The sequence below is a fragment of the Falco rusticolus genome, chromosome 2 (assembly GCF_015220075.1).
Source record: "Falco rusticolus isolate bFalRus1 chromosome 2, bFalRus1.pri, whole genome shotgun sequence".
Classification (NCBI taxonomy): Eukaryota; Metazoa; Chordata; class Aves; order Falconiformes; family Falconidae; genus Falco; species Falco rusticolus.
In genome coordinates this window covers 22,055,936-22,076,113 of record NC_051188.1, presented here as the reverse complement: position 1 = coordinate 22,076,113, position 20,178 = coordinate 22,055,936, and the positions used below count along the sequence as shown (strand labels likewise).

The following is a 20,178-nucleotide window of genomic DNA, read 5'->3' as shown; positions in this document are numbered from 1 at the left end:
TTTCCAGTCTTCCATGACTGGGACAATTTAAAGCACTGGGTTATACTGTGTAGTTACTAACTTGCTTGTTTCATTCTTGAACTCCTTCAGATGTGCCAATCTTGCCAACTGCTCTTCAGTTTGTCCAAATAGCCCCTTCCCCAAACACTGCAATTTAAGACAAAACCCCAATGCGATCCTTCACCTCCAATTCTTTCTTTCACAATGCATAGACAAAACCACAGTTTTTCTCTTGCTGTCATTTCATCTTCTCAACACTCCTTTTATAGGTCAGCGGTGCTCTGGTTCTACAGATAGCATTGTGCTACTGATGCATGAGAAAAAGAGGGAGAAAAAGGACAATTAATTTCCTGCTCTTTTCAAATAGTTTCTCAAGGTGGGGGGAGCTCATGTGTGTGTTTCTGAGGGCTTACATGGGGAGGAGGTTGCCAGGGAGGCTCTCACACTAGTTTTACAGGTAGCCTACTGTCACTTACCTTCTATTTCTATATTCATCATTCATAGAAGACAATTTTTCAAAGAATATATCTTCACTCCCAAGGGTTTCCTTTACTATTTCATCATGACACAATTTTTTTAATTGACAGTTTTACATTATGTCTTCATGAGTGATACATACTCACCGAGAACCCCGCGAAGCTTCAAAAATGGTTCCCAAGCAGCTTGCAACGTTTCACCTTCTTGGCTCTCTTTTAGCTTTAAGCAGCTATCACCTCCCTTTTTTTCTTTTTTAACTGCAGTTAAGTGGTACTTCAAGCAGATTTCTTAACTTTGTGTAGATTCAGCATCCCTCCAGGAGAAAGGTACAAACCATGTTTGTCACAAACATCCCTCAGCAGTAACAGTTTAAATCTGCTCTTTCATCCTACCACAGGCCAAGTCTCAAGTCAATCCTCCCATTGCTAGTGCCCTGACTAGCTGTTTCGGTAAATAGCTATGCACCGTCCCAAAGTTCCATCTTGGCATCTCTCCCTGACATCTACTTAATAACCCATTCATTGCTGTATTTTCTGCTTTGTAGCCTCCTGATCTCACACACATAGGCAAACTAGTTACGCAGACAGAAACGCAGTCCTAATGCTATTTTTCTTCCTTACACGTGCCTGCAATTCTACCCATAGAGCTTTCAGTGTTGCAATAGCTTCTCTTTTTTTGACTCTTTCAGTATCTGACACTCATGTGCCAGTCATATAAGCTTCCAGCTGAGCTTTTCTAAAACTGAAATAATATGTAACAGTGACTGGTGCTGTTAGCACATTTACTTGTGAAGGGTTTTTTTTGTTCAATGCTGCTTAAACAGGATTGACATTCACCCAAAAAGAAAAGAGACATTTTGAATGCCAAGCAGTTCAAGTACAAGAAGTTAGGTAAGATTCAAATTACACTTGTGGACAAAGTTGCCGCCCTGCTATCTTGAAGTCCACCCAAGTACAGCTTGCTCCAGTTGCTTTCGTTATGCTCCAGGCCTTGCACAGTAGTTCTGTGAGAACAACAGAGTTGATGAAACCTTACTTTCCAAGGCTTCATTGTGAGATTTTTCCAACGTCTGAATGCAAACCGTAATCGAAAGTACACTGCAGTTAGGGCTCCCCCTCACAGAGTAAGGCTATGCCCCTCCCAGAAAGCGCATCTTGGCCAGAAACACAAGGTAGAATCAGAGGTTTGCTGCAATTCAGACCATTTCGTATTCCAAGTTCTCAGCCGCAGGTACTATTCACACAGACAGCAATGAATTGAGTCTTCTTTTTTAGTGCAACTCTCAAGTGTCCTTTATTCAAATGTCAACATCTTGTATGCAAAGTGTTACAAGCACACAGAACAGAGCTTTCCCAGAAAAACAGGCAGATTGTTTCCATGACCTTTAGTTGTGTTCTTCCCCATTTGCAAAAAGTGCATTTTTTCAAGACTAATTTTAATTTTGGATGTTTAGGCCATCATCTCTAGTTGAGAAAATCACTATGGTCTCTTGAACATTTTGTCCTTTAAAGAAAGTATCTGCAGCTTTAATCCTGGTTTGTAGTTCTTTCCCTGTAAATTCTAAACTGACTGCACAATATGGTTTGATGTACTATCACTTAACACTCAAGGTAGTTAAGACACAGTTGAAGCTATTGCCTAAACAGCAGTATCTTTTTGCTCAATTATTGCATCTAATTTTACAAAGACTGTTTGGCATCTTGATCTTCACATGCTTATGTCAGTCTTTCACTAGCATATGCAAAACACATGTAATAGGGCAAAATCAGTAGAATTCTGCCTTTTTTTTTTTTTTTTTTTTTTACAGAGAACATTCAAATTGTCTATCCAGTACCTTTCCTATATAAGCTAAGGACTTCATATGCTTCTGTACAAAATTCAATATATTCATTTAAATAGCTGTTCCTCAAATGGGAAGCCAATAATACACAAAAGTCAGCAACTAGTTCACAAGTGGCCTTGTACCTAACAAAAAATGGTAGCTATGAATAAAGCTATGCTGTAATCCCAAATGTGCTATTATGGGGGCTTGACAAGGTCTCAGAAACCATTTGTTGAGCCTCAGAGGAGACAAGAGAGAACAGCAGGCTAGCCAGCCAGAACACAAAACCCTCCTGAATGGTTATCAGCCTGCATGTAGCAGTAACATACAGCATTACTTGCCAAGCTCGCAAAGAAAAGATGGGGGGCAGCGGGGGGGAGAGGAGCATGAGAGTTAAGAGCATTGGCAGAATGAAGCCTGGAACTGAAACTTTATTCCTACCGATTCACACAAGATGGGCTTCTCTAAACTGAAGACTGCCTTACAGTGGAAGGACACCAGAAAGAAAGCAAGCCTTTTATTAGCAGAAGAGTTAAATATCTTGATGCTCCCGCCCCAGCTTCATTACCTTGCCTGAAACAATTTAGATAAATTTCATCTGTATTGAACCTTAAAAAGCACTTCCAAGACTTAACAGAGAAGGGTGAACTGATTAACATCATCTACATGAACTCAGAATCCTCAATTCTGAGTATTTTAGAACATTACAAAACAAAGTGCTGGCTTACTTTGTTAATATTTTAAACAAGAATAAGAGAGACCACCAATTATATACTGATTAAACAATCTTCACAGGCTTGCTTCGTTTCAAAATGAGAATTCTGAATGAGATTTAACATCCCTTTAGCATAGGCCGTTTTGTCATAGTTCAAATGCTTTAGATGTGGCAGTTCCTCTTCCCCCAACATATACCCAGAAAGCACATTTTCACCTCCAGTCATTTGAGCTCATCAAATCTAAGGTTCTTCATGGCAGCAGACTAGCAGAAGACATGCAGATTATTACTTTTGCAGAACACATTTACCTCACTGTAGAAGACAGCCCTAGCTGCAAGTATACTTCCAATCTGAATTTGCATTTAGACAGTGGATAATTCCACAATAAAGCCAAAAGCCTTGGGTAGGAGAAAAAAAAAAACACCAAAAAACAACAACATAACAGGTTTCATAGATGCCATTACGCCACTGTGGCTCAAGCTACAAAAAGTTGCAACCAAAACTAGTGCAGCATGTGTGACTAAGACAGCAAGGCTGCAAGTCCATCTTCAATTTTCCAGTATCTCAAAAGCAGCTAGTACCTCAGATCTCTTTATACAAGGTCTGTGTACAGCCACAGCATTCTTCAGGCTTTAACAGTTTCAGAAATAAAGAGGTTATCAGTATGTGTAGCTGTAAGATTAATATTCTCTTTTTTTTCCTTAAGGTTAAGACATCTCTGATGCTTTTGCAGAAATATCCGAAAGCTGTATTTTCCACAAAGCAGTTATCACATGCAAAGAACACCAACAGTATTGTTTAAAATCAGCAAAACAGTTAAGGAAGGCATCTGGATACTCATCCACTACAGGTTATTCTTTAAGAATCCACAAAAGCCAGCAAAGTTCCTGCAGAAAGATGTTAGTCTCATCACACTCACCCTTAAAAGCAAGGCAGACAACACCACCACCTTTCCTTTGTAAAACAAAGGACCAAACCTTACCCAATATAGGAAATGCCTTCTCAAAATCTGCTTTCAACCTGTTGATTAAACTGCTACTGCACTGCAAATTACCTACACTGTATTTACCACTTCCTTGCTTACCTACCTGAACTTTTGTTCTCTAAGTACACTTCCTCAAATGCACCAAGTTAGATTTATCCTTTAATGCTACTATTTTCCTCCCGCTCCCAGATTTAAGTGGCTCCTTCCAGGCCAGGTTCAGGGTTTTCCCATAATTTCTGTCAGGATTCTCAAAACTCAGTGCTGGAAACAAGAGCTGCAAGATCTGTCCTCCTGTTCCAGGAGACCTTCAGGATTGTATCCTGACTCACCTCTCCATTCCTACTCATTCCCTGTGACAGAAACCCAGTGCTGCTCTACACTGATCACTGATTTCAGACACGGGAAAGTTTCCAGCTCCATTTTTCTCCCTGTCTCCAGGCTGTTTGTTAACACAAAGAAGAATACACTGCCATAGTCGCCACCTAGTCTAGCTGTACAAACAGGTGCTTTCCCATACAGGTACTATGCCCAAGCTCTGAGCTCCTGAACCCTGCAGAGCCTCCCAGCCACCTCCACTTTTTCTTTTCTCACCTTCCCCTAAAGGACAACTTAGCTCCAAGTTCACCTCCTCTTCCTTAACAGTGCACAGCCCACAGCATCCACCACTTTTCAGTGGACCCAAAACCTGCACATACTCTGCACTACCATCCCAGAAGCAGACAGCGTAGTACATCATTCCTAGCATGCCACTGGACACCTTTTGATATCTAAGGACAACTCATGTTTGTCTCTCACCTCCAGCGCTTGCTTCAGCGCAGAATGTCACCCCCACATCCACTCTTTTGGGCACCATTGATGACTACGCAGCCTTTATGTGGGTAGGCAAGGAAATGGAGCAGTCTGTTCTGCCCTGAGGTTCCCTCTGAATTTTTCAGAGGTTTGTAGACACAGACAGGATACAAAACCCGACAGGAATCATACTCTAAGTGACTGAAAAATGTAACACAACAGTTCGCAGCACACTGCAGCAGTCTATCAAAAATGTTTTTCCTTACAGAGAAGTACCTGCATAAGAGCCCATTTTTAGCACATACAAGAGGACAATTAAATAAAAAACACACAAGCACCAACTCTCCTACAATTTGCTTTCAGTCGTGACATTCTACAGTCATTGATGTTTATCAGCCGTTTCCATTTTGTTCTTTTTGTATTAGCTTAATGTGGCATTAGGTTTGACACTGCAAACAGAGTTTTATAATACATGTAGGAGTCTAGAGGGAAAAGAACTATTTGGGAAGCTTCAATTGTCTGTCTGTAACCAACAGCACCTTCATTTTAAAAACCTGAACCACTTCTTATAATCTCCCAACAGAAGACACTACCAGACCGCTCAGTTATTTATGACTTTCCCTCCACCCACCCCCAATCAGCATACTCTTATGTGAGCATCACTGCAACAAATAACTCGCATTTCTGCTGCTTCCAACGCAGCCATAAAAGGAAGCTAGAGAAGTCCACTTACCACTCCTATTACAGACTCCTGTAGGAAAATTCAGATTAACATCCCACTTTCAAATGAAAGGATGATCCTATGGAATTAAGAGCCAGAGCCAAGCTTGAAAGACAAGCTGCACAGCAAAAATACAGACATGGCAAACATCTTGTTCCAAGACACAAAAAAAACAGCACACCAGGCAAATGGCAAAGACTGAAAATAGCACAACAAAGAAGATCTTGTGAACTGCATGAGGTGTCTCCTTTCGGGGCTTGAGCCTAGCATTTCTGCTAAGGAAAAAGATACTGGTTGCCAATTGTTAGGGCCAATACTCATGACCCTGTTTAGCTGTTCTCACTAAACTAATTTTATGTTTAAAATCAAATAAAAGAAGATAACAGGAGACCACACCCTTAAGGAATAGAGCTGCACCTAATGTATTAACCACAGCAGAGGAGGGAAGGCACAGTCCACACCAGCAACCTGTGCACTGCCTCGCATGCTCGGTTCATCTGACTAGAGCAGCCCCAGTCTTCATTCCACATAATCACAACTCCAGTGATAAGGGTCCATAGTAGAAAGAAAGAATCTTGTTCAAGAAAGCCATTGTGGGGGGTGAAGAAGTATTTTGCTTTGAAGATGTTGCTACCCAGACATTTTCAATTGATGTCATGTTCCTCATTGCCCTGCTACTTGTCTATGGAAAATGATTTTTGGTGGAATATGGAAGCATCTCGGTATTAACTGGCTATTCAGAATGATCTGCTTTTGCTATTTCAGGCACACCAATGAATGGCTTGTAAGTCAGCAAATTCAACACAGAGCCAGATTTTTGTAACTATTTTGATACTCAGAGTGGCAGAACAACCACCTTTTTATGCCAAAATAGACACACCTGGGTTGTGATCTGGAAGCACACATCACCATGGTGGCCACTGCATGCTGTTGCATGCGTATGTATTTGCCACAGACAAATCCAAGCTATTGAACCACATTATGTTTCCCTGTAGTTCCCAAATTTCAGTGTAACAAGTATTCTTAAGAAACAAGAGATTTTTTGGTTTCTGCTACAGCAGTCTGCATGTTACAGCTCTTCAGATTCCAACAGTAATAAAGGACATCTCTGTTTTGTGGTTATTGGGTTTGGGGTTTTTTTGAACTCCAAAAAGACTTTAAACCAGCAGAATCAAAGAATACCCAAGAGCTAGACTGAACATACTGCATCACAGCCATTTGGCCAAGAGCAGCATCCTCTGGTGAAATGCACCTTCTCTATAATCAGCACCCTCAAAAACTATCCCCTATTTCCCCACAAGAAATCAAGCACAGCAGTACATGCCCCAATTATTTACATATGTTATTCTAATTTATAAATCCAAGATAATAGCAGATAGAGAACTTCAGTGTTTTGCAACACTATTCTCACACCCTCCTCTCTGCACTTGCCAAAGGCTTCCGGCAGCAAAGAAACACTAACTCTGTTTGCTGCAGGCTATTGAAAATAAATCAACACATCTGTGACAAGATAATAAAACATCACACCAAATAAAGTCCAAGGACCACAGCAGGACTCATTCAACTGTATGACCTTAAAAACTTATATAACTTGGAGCCACCTAACCAGGCAAGAAGGAAAGGAAGCAGATGGGAAGACAGTTACATGGGTGGTTTACCAGAAAAATTAAAGAGCACAACACCTCATGCAATACAGCACGCATACCTCATTATGTAGATATAGCTTAATTAGGAACTTTGTAACTACTGTGGTAATGGCTCCAAAAGAGACTCAGGGCATGTATTTTAAAAAGATAGTACCACATATTACATACATAAATAAACTCCATGGCATTTAGAAATTCCATGCTATTGTTGACATGATTCAGAAGCCAAAGGCTTGCATGCCAGCTCCACAGCTCTCGCTGCCTGCCAGCAATCTGCACCACCCCTTCCGTTCTAAACAGTTAAAATTAACACACACAAACACTGAGCAAAAAAAGAGAAAAGGAAAAAACCCTCATGTCTAGTAGACTGAGGGAAGACAATTGAAGTGAAAACTAACAGCATGTACTTCATGATATAAATTGTACAAAGGCTCAGCACAGAACTCATCACAATGCATTAAGTCCAGACGTGGTGTTCCACTGCTTGCCAAGTAAGATTTGTCACTGGACTCACTACCTCTATTTGTGGTACTCCCAAACTTATTGTACCTCTCACTAAAAATCAGTTTGACATCAACATTGACAAAATAAGTGTTCTATGATCTGACATAACTCAATATATAACCCTAACACAAACAGGAACTAATCTGGTATCAATCTTATGAAGGGCTAAACATCTAAAAAAAAAAAAAATACCCTAAATTACTACAATAAAAAAAGCTAGGCTCTTCTGCATGCACCTAACAGCTTAGTCTGATCTCTAACACAGCAGCCTAACTTCCACAGCTGAAGACCATTCAACTTGTTGTAACCCTTAGTCACAAGGGACTTTTGGATAACATTACAGAACAAACACTAAGCTCTTATCTTTCTCCTTTGACAACAGATTATACAGTTTATGTACACTGCATTAAAATATTTCCTTATTTTTCAACAAAAATATTCCACATGCCTCTCTTCAAATATTGTGAAATAAAGCCAGCACCAGGATCTTACACATTACCCAAACTAATCATTATTTTAACTTAAACATGTTCTGCCTTATCTTTTTTCCTAAGGGAATCTCAATCTCTTCAGTTTCTCTTTATACAAAAATTTGAGAGAGAATCTTCATCATTCTTGCAATATTTTTTTAACCAATAAGTAGAAACTACTACATACTGTATTAGAGATTAAGGAAACCAGTAATTTACTGGACATCCACTCGCTGTCCACCATTTTGTTTCTTATATAATTCATACAGACCCTCAAGAAAACAAGGTGAATATGGATTTTATGGTTTGAAGCATACAAGAAGTCCAGCACATAAATGCATTTCAATCACAATGTATCTGTATGTCCAAATGAAGAAAACCGTCCCCCCTGCCTACAGCAATACTTCCAACACAGAACTATAATAACAAAATTTAAAAAAAAATTATCTCCAACTACACTTGTGTTTGGGATGTACATCACCCCTCACAGCTCCTGCAAGTGGCTAGGAGACAGAGCACTAGCTTTCTTACTGTTGGCTCCCCATCAACTGCGTCTCACAACTTAAGACTCTCTGAGAGATTAAGAAAAGCTTCCAAAGCACCAGGAGATGTTACTATAGTTCGAGACCTTCAATTTTATCTTTTTTTTTGTTGTAATTAAAAAATTAGATATTGCCTAACAGTGACATTCAATAGTTTCTTATTCTCATCCAAACCACATCAGATTAAACAGGAAAAATGAATATTTGGAAACAGTCCAAATTGCCACTGAAACAGCTTTGTCCCACAAAATTGGCTTCTCTCTCAGATTTCAGACTATAGCTGTATCATAAAAACAGAAGGGAGAAGAAAGTGAACAAAAGGAAGCAGTGCAAGACCAAAGCCATTAAAACTGGGTACTGCTTCGGCAACAGCACATGACCAGCACATGTTGCCAGCTCCAGGAGAGCATGTACCTGGTGTGTTGCACCAGCCGGGCTGCCGGGCTTGCACAAGCAGCACCTAGTGTCCTGCCACCTTGGTCTGCCTGTACCTGGCACTCAGTTCCTAGTGAGCTTTGAAGGTGCTTGATCCAGTCAAAAAAAAAAATTTAACAAAATCTGTATGATAGTCTAACAAACTAAAATCTGCTGGCATATTTTCCAAGCCCAGCACAAGTCAGATAGGTATGTTTAGTAACTGGGTTGAGCAATGTTTCTCCAGGAGGACCCAAGTGGCATGCAAAGCAGCTTTTGTGAAGGAAACAACTGACATTTTCTAGACCAAATAAAAAAAAAAAAAATTAAACTATCCTACCACCACTAGAGACAAGCAACTGTTTATCTGAAGACTGATGTTCCACGTGCCATACCTACATTCCCTTCCCACTGTCCGCCGTTAAGAGTCTACTGCCTTCTTGTACACCTTCCCACTATAAAAATAAACGCCATCAATTCACATACAGTTTGTTCCAAACAGGTTTTAGAGCCCACTGCAGGTACCGCACTGATTAAAAAAAAACCAAAAAAACAGCACCATTCAATAAGAAGCCCGGAAGATTCACCCACAGATTTAAAAATAAGAGGGATTAAAATCAACACTTGAGAACAGAATGTAGTTTTGCTTTAGGCAATACACCAGGTAGAGCTCAGCTGCAATGCTTGACATGGTTACTCAGCTGATTTGATGTTTAGCTGAGTCAAGTTTGGCAACTAATATGTAAGAAACCTCCATGGAAATGCACCCGATAACCCTTTAAGACCGACCAGTCAAGACCCCAAGCCTCACCCTATGGCAAAGAGCACCACAGGGCTGGACTGGCTTTTTTGTTGGAGCAGGGCATGAAATCCTGGTCACATCCTCATCAGCTCACTAAAGCACACACCGCAGAACATCTTTCACTCACTAGAAGGATTCTCACTCCATCCATATTCCCTGGAAGACTGTCCTCCAAAACACTTCCATGTAGTTTCAATGGCATACAATGAACTTCCTACAATTAGGACACGCAGCTGCTATCTAGTTTTGAATCGCCATACTGCACCTCAGAGGCAGCTGTAAAAACAATCAAAAAAAAGGTGAACACTGCAGTCATACTAAAGACACTAGCTCCTACTACTCTTAAACTGGACTTTTATCACAGAGGGCTTTTGCATATACGTTGGCACAAACTAAATTTTTTAAGTTTAGTTCTTTTCTGTGTTTCTTCTATTCATTAGACATCCACATGAAGATGTCATTCAAGAAAAAGCTGCCACGATATTCTTAACGAAATATCTGCAGCTCTGCAACCCATTCTGCAAAGTACCCTTTTAATATACATCACAATTTTTAGACTTAAAAGATTCATGCCATTTGAAGTAAGAATTAGAATCACCTAAAGTCTGCTTTAAACTTATAACTTCAAGGGAAAAATTATGAAAATGAACTGAAAGACAGCAAACAACTTCAAATGAAAAGAAAGTTTGAGCTATATAAGCAACTAAAAAAGCAGGTTATTCATCCATTAGTACATACAATTCAGGGAATACTGAAATAATGTATGAGTATTTTTTTCAATATTTGCATATAACAGTATACAAACATTAAACTCTGTCTCACATACTCCCCGCTGCAAGATATAACATCCATCCATACATTACCATAGCTTCAGGAAAACAAAATATTATCACAATTTGCTTTTGCAATTTAATGGACTTCTTTGGGTAAAGGGATGTAAATGGAATGTTTAAGTTCAATCCCAATTCCATCCATATAATTTAGTATCACATACATACAAGTATACTATAAGCTACAAAAAGTTATAGATCTTTCCATTTTACATATTTTAGTGATTGCCCAAGGGCAACTACAGAGCATATTTAAAACAGAAATTTTTCAGATATTTGGGAGGGAAACGGGAAATACTAGGGAAAGGAGGCACTAAATGAACAGTAAGGCAAAAATAAGGAGACAGCATACATTGCTCACCTGGTTTGTTTTTTTCTGCAAACTTTAATCAAATACCATACCTTGATTCCCCCCTCACCAAGAAAAGAGATTTAAAATCACGCATACTTAAAAAACTGAGCAAATTCCACTGTAAAGCTACCTTTGAGTAACGTGATTCCAGTTTTTCTAAAATTTCTCAAAATGGCACTGCCACCAGCAACTCTAAACACACTCTTGCAAACAAGCAGGCTGACAATTTCACCAAAAATGTGTTTGACGATGTGCTTCAGCAGTATCACATCCTGAATTCCCTACACACTGCTGCGGTCCAACCTGCTGAACAGCTGCAAAAAGCCTGACACGAACATTAGAAATGTAGTCATATCTTCCAGTACCTCAATCTATTCTTCGTATTACAGGTCTCCTTATCAATGCTGAAACCAGAGCTAGCTGTGCTAGCAAAGTCAGTATCTGCATGTAAGGTGGCTTGAAGCAATAGCTTACCACACAACAGTTTATTCCCCTTCCCCTCTATCATGGTTTAAGCCCAGCTGGCAACTAACACTGCACAGCCGCTTGCTCACTTCCCCTCCATGGGATGGGGGAGAGAATCGGTGGAATGAAAGTTAAGAAAACTCACGGGCTGAGATAAAGACAGTTCAATAGGTAAAGCAGAAGCCGCACACGCAAGCAAAGCAAAACAAGGAATCCATTCCCCACTGCCCATGGGCAGGCAGGTGTTCAGCCATCCCCAGGAAAGCCGGGCTCCAGCACGCCTAATGGCTACTTGGGAAGGCAGAACAACCTAACGACGAAGTTCCCCCCTTTGCTGCTTCTTCCCTCAGCTTTACATGCTGAGCATGATGTCACAGGGTACGGAATATCCCTTTGGTCAGCTGGGTTCCACCATCCCAGCTGTGTCCCCCTCCCAGCTTCTTGTGCACCCCCAGCCCACTCATTAGGGGGGTGGGGCAAGAGGCAGAAAAGGCCTCGGCACTGCATAAGCACTGCTCAGCAGTAGCTAACATATCTCTGTATTATCAACACCATCTTCAGCACAAACCTAAAACACAGCCCCAGACTAACTGGTATGAAGAAAATTAACTCTGTCCTGGCCAAAACTAGCACACGCTCCATCCTTTATTCCATACCGTTTACATCACGCTCAAGTACCACACTATACAATACAACCTCGTTCACCACCACCACCCTTCCCATCTTTTCAAATGATACACAAGTATCAGTCCCTTAGTCCACAGACCACCCCAGTAAAATGTCCATAAAGCGCATGTAGAATGCCCACAAATGAGCACAAAACATCCACTGAGTTCATTTAGCCCATGATTTCAGACTCCATCTGTTACAGTAAGATAAGATTCCTCCTATGAACAGTCTGAAAGCTCAAAATGTAAAATTTGAGCAGAAAAGTAGTTAGCTGACTCATATCAGCAAAAAAAAAAAATTCACACTGAAGTAACTGTGCTGCAATTAATAGCAGCACCTTTAAGACAAGCCAAGGTGCAACCACTCCCATTACAACCATTCTGCAGGTAATGGCTAAAGCATTTCTAGAATTAAAGCTTATGTAAACAGAACCGGGTCGCATTCCAGCCATGACTGACCACAGCCTGCTTTAAAAGTTTTTTTTATTTTATTTATCAAATGTAAAAATAATGCTCAGACTTTTAACATACACCTTCTTTAAATGACAGCACGCAGAGCACCACCCTGATGAGACCGTAACAGAAGGAAGGGATGTACTGTAAAATTTAGGACCTGTTACAAGAACAAGCCGTGCCTCTCCTGCGTCTTCTGCTCCCTACTTCCCATTGTTCTGCTGTTCAGCGAGTGATGCCATGTCACGGATGAGGGAAACCTAAATGACAGTTTGCTAGATCTTTCTTTAAAATATTTATGCAAAGAAATCCACGTACTCGGGTCTGCACCGAGAACCGGCTGCGCATAAAAGATCTTACGAAGCGTTCTAAAGCCCCAGAAGGACCAGCAGGCTTGGGCTCCTGAAGCAGCCACCAAAACCACCCAAAATGGTGACTACAAGTAATAAGTCAGACAAAAAAGCATTAGAAAAGACAAAAAAAAAGCTAAGAATGAAACCTCGCTCTCGGAGCCCAGAGTCAGGCTGGAAGTGACTACTCGTTTACTCACAATGAAACTCCGCAAAGCGTCGTCCCCAACTACCATTTTTCCCCCAAAACCCACACGAAGCGGGCCCCAGCGTTACGCTGAGGGGGACGGGAGCGCTCGGAGCGACCGCCGGGGAGCCGGGCACAGCCCGGGAGACACACGACGGGGCTTGGCCTGGGGGGCGGGGGGGGGGGGGGCCACCGGCAGCAAGCACGGCCGGGCCGAAGGGGATGGGGGGGGGGGCACCGGCAGCAAGCACGGCCAGGCCGAAGGGGATGGGGGGGGGGGGGCGGGCACCGGCAGCAAGCACGGCCGGGCCGGGGGAGCACCGGCGCGGGGGGCCGGGGGACACGCAGGCCCGTGGGGCTGCTGGCGGAGGGCTGGGGGGGGCGGCGCGGGGAAACGGGGGATGTGGGGCAGCGCGGAAAGACCGCGGCTGGGGCCGGGGCAGCCCCACGCCTCACTCACCCGTCCTTCCGTTTGGCTTTGTAGACATGCCCGTAGGTGCCCCTGCCCACCTTGCAGCCCTCGTACTCGAAAAGGTCCTCCACCCGCTCGCGCTCCCCGGTCAGCTTCACCTTGAAGTCATAGTCCATCTTCAGCACCCGCCGCGCCGCCCCGAGCCGCGCCGCGCCGAGCCGCCCCCGACCGCCGCGCACCCCGCCGCGCCCCGCCCCGCCGCGACCGGGCGGCAGCAGCAGCAGCAGCAGCAGGAGACCCCCGAGCCGCCCCGCGGACCATCCAGGGGCGGGCGGGAGGCGGCGGGGCTGCTCCCTTCCCTCCCAAGCCCCGTCCTCCGGCTGCCCGCTTCCCGCCCCGTCAGCTAGCGGCACAACAGCCGGTCTCCCGGGCGGAATACGGCGGCCGCGCTGCCGCAAAGAAACGTCGCAAACCACGGGCACCTCCCCGACCCCGGGTGCGGCGGGCAGCGCACCACGTGGAAGGCGGCGGGCTACGACCGGCGCCGGAGCCCCGCCCCTGCCCGTCCCGGCATACCCTGCGGCTCCCGCTGTACGCTGGGAGATGTAGTGCGGATGGGGCGGGAGCGCGCCTGCGCTGCATGCCGGGAGCTGCAGTCTGGGCGGCGCGCTGCATGCCGGGAGCTGCAGCCACTGGGGGCGTGCGGCGGAGGCCGCGGCGGCGCTGGGTACCGTGGTAGGGACTAGGGCCTCGGATAGTGGGACTAACAAAGGTCATGTGTGTGTGTGTGTGTGTGTGTGTGTGTGGTTATTCTCTGGAGCAGTCTGCCAGCACCAGCTGCAGCACGTGGTCCCCACCCGTGGGCTGCCTCGGGCCAGCACCCCAGGCCGGGCGGCTAGAGCTGGGGCGCAGGGCCCAGTGTCGGGAGTCACCACTAGCTGCGGCTGTCGTCGTTACGGGGGTCGCTTACTGTGAATATTAAGGTCTTCAGCTTACACCAGGTTGGCACAGGCAGACGCAATTGGTCCCCGCCTGCTCAACATGCCAGACGGCCTGTTACCATGGTTGTAATTAAGACGATTCCACAACTTTGGGCTAGAAACAGGCAGATGCTAATGAACTTTCTCTGCGTGGCTGCAGGACCAAATTGGGATCATGGCACCTAGTATTTCATGCAAAAGCTGTTAGGTTTAGCAAGGCCCTGGCATGTGACCAGTAACTACCTGAGCACATTCCAGTTCCTCTCTTTGGCTGACAGAGCCATAGTTAGCAACCCAACATAAAGCCAGGTAGTCATTTTATAGAACAGAGAGCTTGTAACTAAACTAAATCTATAGCAATCTTTCTAATTACAGCCCAGCTTTTGGCATTTTTAGTAATCATGCACATATGCTTCACGTTTCATTTCAAGAATGCAGTGTGGGTAAGTAAGTGGGCACTCAAATCCCTAACTTGGAGACAAAATAATGTAGAAGATGTGGGGGACCTGGTCCTGAAAGAAGAAACCACATTCTCTGAAACCGTCTGAAATAATTTCCATTTTAATTTACAAATCTCCATTTTCATTTACACATTAAGGTTGACTCCTGAAAATTGGGGTTAGAGGTGTGCCAGCCTCATGAGATGACATCACTCAATCGGACTGATGTCAGATGGCCACTGTTGGACCTCCGATGTGTTGCTATGTAGTTGTTAGGGATATTATGTGTCTCAGATAAAGCAATTAGGTAGGGGTTAAAAAAAATACATGCAACTGAGAGAAGCAGCAAAACTAAATTTTGTTTGCCCAGCAACTCAACTAAATTACACAAGAATATTGCCCAGCACCTCACTACACCGATCAACCCAAAACAGCTCTGGGCAGCCCAGCAGCCCATAAAGATCAAGCCATCTGGAAGATGCCATTCACCTCATAAAATTAAGACACCTTAGCCCAGAGCAGAGCAATGCAGCTCTGCCTTCAGGGAGATCTGGTTTTGGAGGCTTCCAGGGATGGCAGGAATCAAGCTTGCATGGCCAAAGCCACCACATTCACCATCTCCTGCGAGCCAACAACCCTCAGTCCTGTCAGCAAGGAGGGGTGAAGTAGAAATAACCGCTGCTCTCTAACTTGGTACTCTTCTTTGCATCACTGATCACTTCTATGGAGGCAACAAATATCCAAACTCCTTCAGACAGATCCAGTTCTTGCATGGTAATTAATGGGTGAGTTTAGTCTGTCCTGACCTAAAACACTGTACAGTGTGCAGGAAGAACAATGTCTGCTTAGAAAGAAAAGAGAGCACAAAGGAAAACAAGAATACAGAACCCAGATTTGCTTTCTGAGGACCTGTACTATGCTTACATGTTTACATAACCTGTTTGGAAAGAATTCCATACTTTGACAAACTCCTGAGAAGTCCAAACCACAATAGAAATAATTTCTCTTTCAGATTTTGGTCCTTTTGCAAGAATCTATACAAGTCTGCTTTTCTGCAAATGCTTCTTTCATTAGTTTTTCGTAACATTTAGATTATATGCCTTCCAGATAAGTGTAGCTGTAAATTTGTTGCTGCTTCACTATGTTTTCACTTCAGGCACTTGTACTGTGGGCAACATTCAGTTTTATGAATTCAGATGGATGGTCCCCAAGTCATAAGATCTTTGAAACAGAAAGCACACCTGAATCTTTTAATGATGAGAAATTAATATTGACATTTCAAGGTCAAATTGTGATTCTGTCTCATGGAAGCTTACTAATTTTTGTGCTTTATTTTAGAAATCTGATACAGTGTAATATAATTTCAAGGAAAGGTTTAATATCTGGGTTCATACTTAAAAAGAAAGACATGACCATGCCATGATCTATTGTTGTTGACTCTCAGATTCCCACAGTGGCCTTTTTAATTGGTAGGATTTCTTATCTCTTACTGCTTGTTTTGTATTCCCTCCTTTCATGCTGTCTCAGAAATCAATTAAAAATATATGCTTAACATGTCCTACTGAATTTGGCTCTTTGGAGCTTTCCTCTTTCTCTTTTTTCCTGTGGCTTGCTCTATCATGTCCTTCTGTTCCAAGTTTATGTGCTTTCTAATGTTTCCTGTGCACACACACGTTTGACATTTCTTGTTTGAAATCGCCACACCTGTGAAGAAAATCCAAGTTCTTCATAGAAGAGCAACTGTTACCATGTTAGCACCGATAATGTGCAGAGGGTTGGAGACAGTTATCAAAGCAAGCCGTGTCCCGAGAGGAAAGTAATCAGGGAAGGTTCACATCATTAAACATCTCTGAATGCACGGAATTGTATTTCAGGTGAAAGCCCTGGGTTGTCTGGGAACCAGCTGGATTGTGCTAATAAGCAGACAGTGCCTGTTGAGATATGGCACCAGATAAAGCAAGTTCTGTAGCTGAGCTGGAGCAGCAGTACCGAAAGCAAAGCTGCCATGTTTGTGTTTGCATGCTAATGGTCATGGTGTCGGTGCTAGAATCAGAGTTTGTGAAGCAAAGCTTACAGCTGGGGAATGTACAACAAGCTACTGTGTTTTGCAGTCTTCATACACAGAGAAAAAAAACACAGAAAAGTGTATCTTTTCAGTTTTTTTCAATTATCATCTTGGTATTTTATAGCTGGATCACCTGCAACGCTGAATGCCTTTAGAATGTCCACTTGCTGCACTTGCTAATTTGCCAAATTGGAACATACTTTTGCTTTTCAGAGAACTTTTCATGCAAGAGTGGCTACCTGCTAAAAGTTTTCCATCTCCCTAAAGGGCCACACTTTATAAGTGTAACTAAGGTGTTCCCAGCTTGGTATTGAGTGCAAAAAAGGCCAGTCCTGCTATACATATTCCACTTTTGCTTAGACCAGGAAAAGCTGAAGCCAAGAGAATACAGTGGGGTTTTTTTTTTCTTTTCTGTATGTAAAGAAAATCAAACTATTGTACTTGCACAGTTGGAGTCTTTTCCAGACACGTTGCCATTGTTAATGTGCAGATGAGTGAGTCAGCTGGCAGCATTTAAAAATGCAGTTTACTTAAAGCAGGTACATAAAGTGCTGGTTCTACAAATAGTTTTGTATGTAAAGCAATGTGGTGGGTTTTGGGGTTTTGGTTTCTGTTTTTATTATTTTGCCCTTAATTGTACTTTACTATAAAGTTGATTAACTGCTACAAAGTTGATCAGACTCGTGATGCACTTATGTAACACGGCATCCTAGATTCTGGCAGGAGTGGAAATTATTAACAAACCAAAATCAGTTCTTTGGATCCAGGTGCTGTACAGGAGAGCCGTGCTTGCATTCAGTGAAACATCTGTTTGCCAGACTCAGGGCCACCTACAGTAACTATCAGCCTTATTGTTTTATGCTCCTGAAGAAGCCAGAGAATCATTTCTCAAGAGTCTTGACAGGCCTTGAGAATTCAGCCTATGAACTCCTGGTTATTTTTTTGTTATTGAAAAAAGCCAGACCTGAGGAGAAATAAACCCTGATAGTGAATATTATTTTATTATTTTATATTATTTCAGTAAACAGAATCATAGAAATACTCAGGTTGGAAGGGGCCTCTGGATGTCATCTAGCTTAATATCCTGCTCAAAGCAGGGCTACTGTTATCTTCAGGTTGCTTGTGGCTTTTTCCACACAGGTCTTGAAAACCTCTATGGAGGGAGATTTCACAGCGTCCCTTGACCTGACTGTCCCCAAGGTGAAACTTTTTGTCCTTCTAATTGCTAAAAATCTTGTCTGTCTTTTCAGTAACCTCCATGTCAGTATGGGCAGGCTGCCCCTTTTCCCTGCTGAAGCAGCCCTGATGCCCACAGCCCCTCTCGCACAGCAAGTACTTCAGCCCATGACCATCTTGATGATGAACTCCCTGAACTCACTCCAGTTTATCAGTTTTCCATATCAGGATTGTTCTACTGGAGACCCCCAAATTAGGCATCATATTCCACATGCAGGCAAACAAGAGCCACTCAACGGGAAAGAATCGCTTCCCAATCACTTCCCGGTAATCCATTGTCTGTGCTGCCACTTAGCATTTGTCCTTGTTGAATTTGTGAGGTTCCTGATGGCCCATTCCTCCAGCCTATCCAGGTTCCTCTGAAACACATCAGCTTAATGATACCACTTTGCTGTCATCTGCATGTGCTAAGACCCAGTTAAAAAAAAATGATTATGAAGTTCTGCCTTGCTTTTATCAAGTAATAAATTATAATAGAACGAAGTTACTTTCTAAGGAATTTAAAGGGTTGACGAGACAAAACCAGATTTCCAGATTTTCTAGTGCAAAACTCAGTAATTGCCTGAAGTTTGCTGCCCTCCATAGGCTGTTTTTATTTTAACTCCAAAGATAGTCGTCTACTATGGAAAGCTTTGCTACAGTGTAGTAGTAGTATTCCAGGAAAGATCTGCTTTTGTTATTTTGTATTAACAAAACAGTGTAACATCAACAAATTCTATACTTAGTTATAATGTACTGCTGGGAAACATCAGTATGAACAGGGCATGAACACAAAATTCTGCATTGGAGGACCGGTCAGTGGAAACTAATTCAGTATAAGGTTTCAGTACAAAAATAGGGGGGTTGTTATCTAAAACATACCCTTTTCCGGGTGAGCAGCTTGTATGTGGGCTTGATACTAAAGAAGATACTGTGTTTGATTGTGGAATAATGATTACTAGAAACAGACTATGAGAGGAAGAGATTCAAAAACAGGACAAAAAATTATGGGAAGAAACTATTCGAGGGATCCAGGCACTACTTTATATACTCTGACTTTTATTATGAAAGTAAAATTGATCTTAAGAAAGGACCTATTTTAGTTGCTCCAGGCAAAGAAAATCCTAATACAATACTAATTATTCATACTGTGGTAAGGAACATGAATAGCAACATGGGTTCCATTTTTTGAGTACTGCGAGCTGGAAGTTGTCATCCCTGGTCTGGCCTCAGTGCTAAGAATACGCTCCAATCATCTAATTTGTCTCATGGAAACAACATACTGGCACAAAAGGAACATAAACTAACACAAAACCTCAACAAAACAGGTGTAAACCCTTTTTCTCAGCTAGAATGAAGAAATCCTGGGGTGTGTATTTGAAGTGGGGAGTAGAGGTATCTTCTGGCTACTGGCCCTGAGCCTTTCTGAACGCCTCATCCATTAGTGAGGTTCGCCTTCGCATTGAGACCAGTGGCACAAAAAATACCCAAACTTCATTTATATCTGCAAGCAAGCTTGAACAGAAGTATAAGCAATTTGGATATTCTGGGGGTGAAGTGCTTCTACATAATTAAAGCATCCTTCTCATGAAATCCTCTAATTTTACTGATTCAAATAGTTTATGTGAGATGTGAAATGTGCTCCCTGTCACAGTCTGCCAACTCCAGACATGTGTTGAAACAATCCGCAGAAGCAACACAGAAGAAAAAAGTTTGTGGATTCTGTCAGTGTACCAGCATTTAACACGTGGAATTTCTAAAAGGTTTTACATCTTGTGTGAATTCTAAGGCTCTGAAAATCCAAATGTCTAAAATCACAGCTTGAAACACAAGTTTCTGTGACAGCACTGAGCAATTAATGGCTTACTGTAGG

General features: G+C 42.7%; 1 protein-coding gene across 4 annotated transcripts in view; it reads right to left on the bottom strand.

Annotated features, from left to right (window-relative positions):
* Nucleotides 1-14,080, bottom strand: part of CDK8 (cyclin dependent kinase 8) — an 83,809-nt gene extending 69,729 nt beyond the window's left edge. The window contains exon 1 of one of the 4 annotated variants that reach the window (XR_005102515.1): nucleotides 13,654-14,080. Coding sequence is in view for 3 of the 4 variants with exons in the window: in XM_037376528.1 (XP_037232425.1) it covers nucleotides 13,654-13,781 (128 nt within the window). In the remaining variant the exon portion in view is untranslated. The remainder of the gene's footprint in view (nucleotides 1-13,653) is intronic. The other 3 variants (XM_037376528.1, XM_037376527.1, XM_037376526.1) reach the window with 3 other exon arrangements.
* Between the last annotated feature and the right edge of the window lie 6,098 nt (nucleotides 14,081-20,178).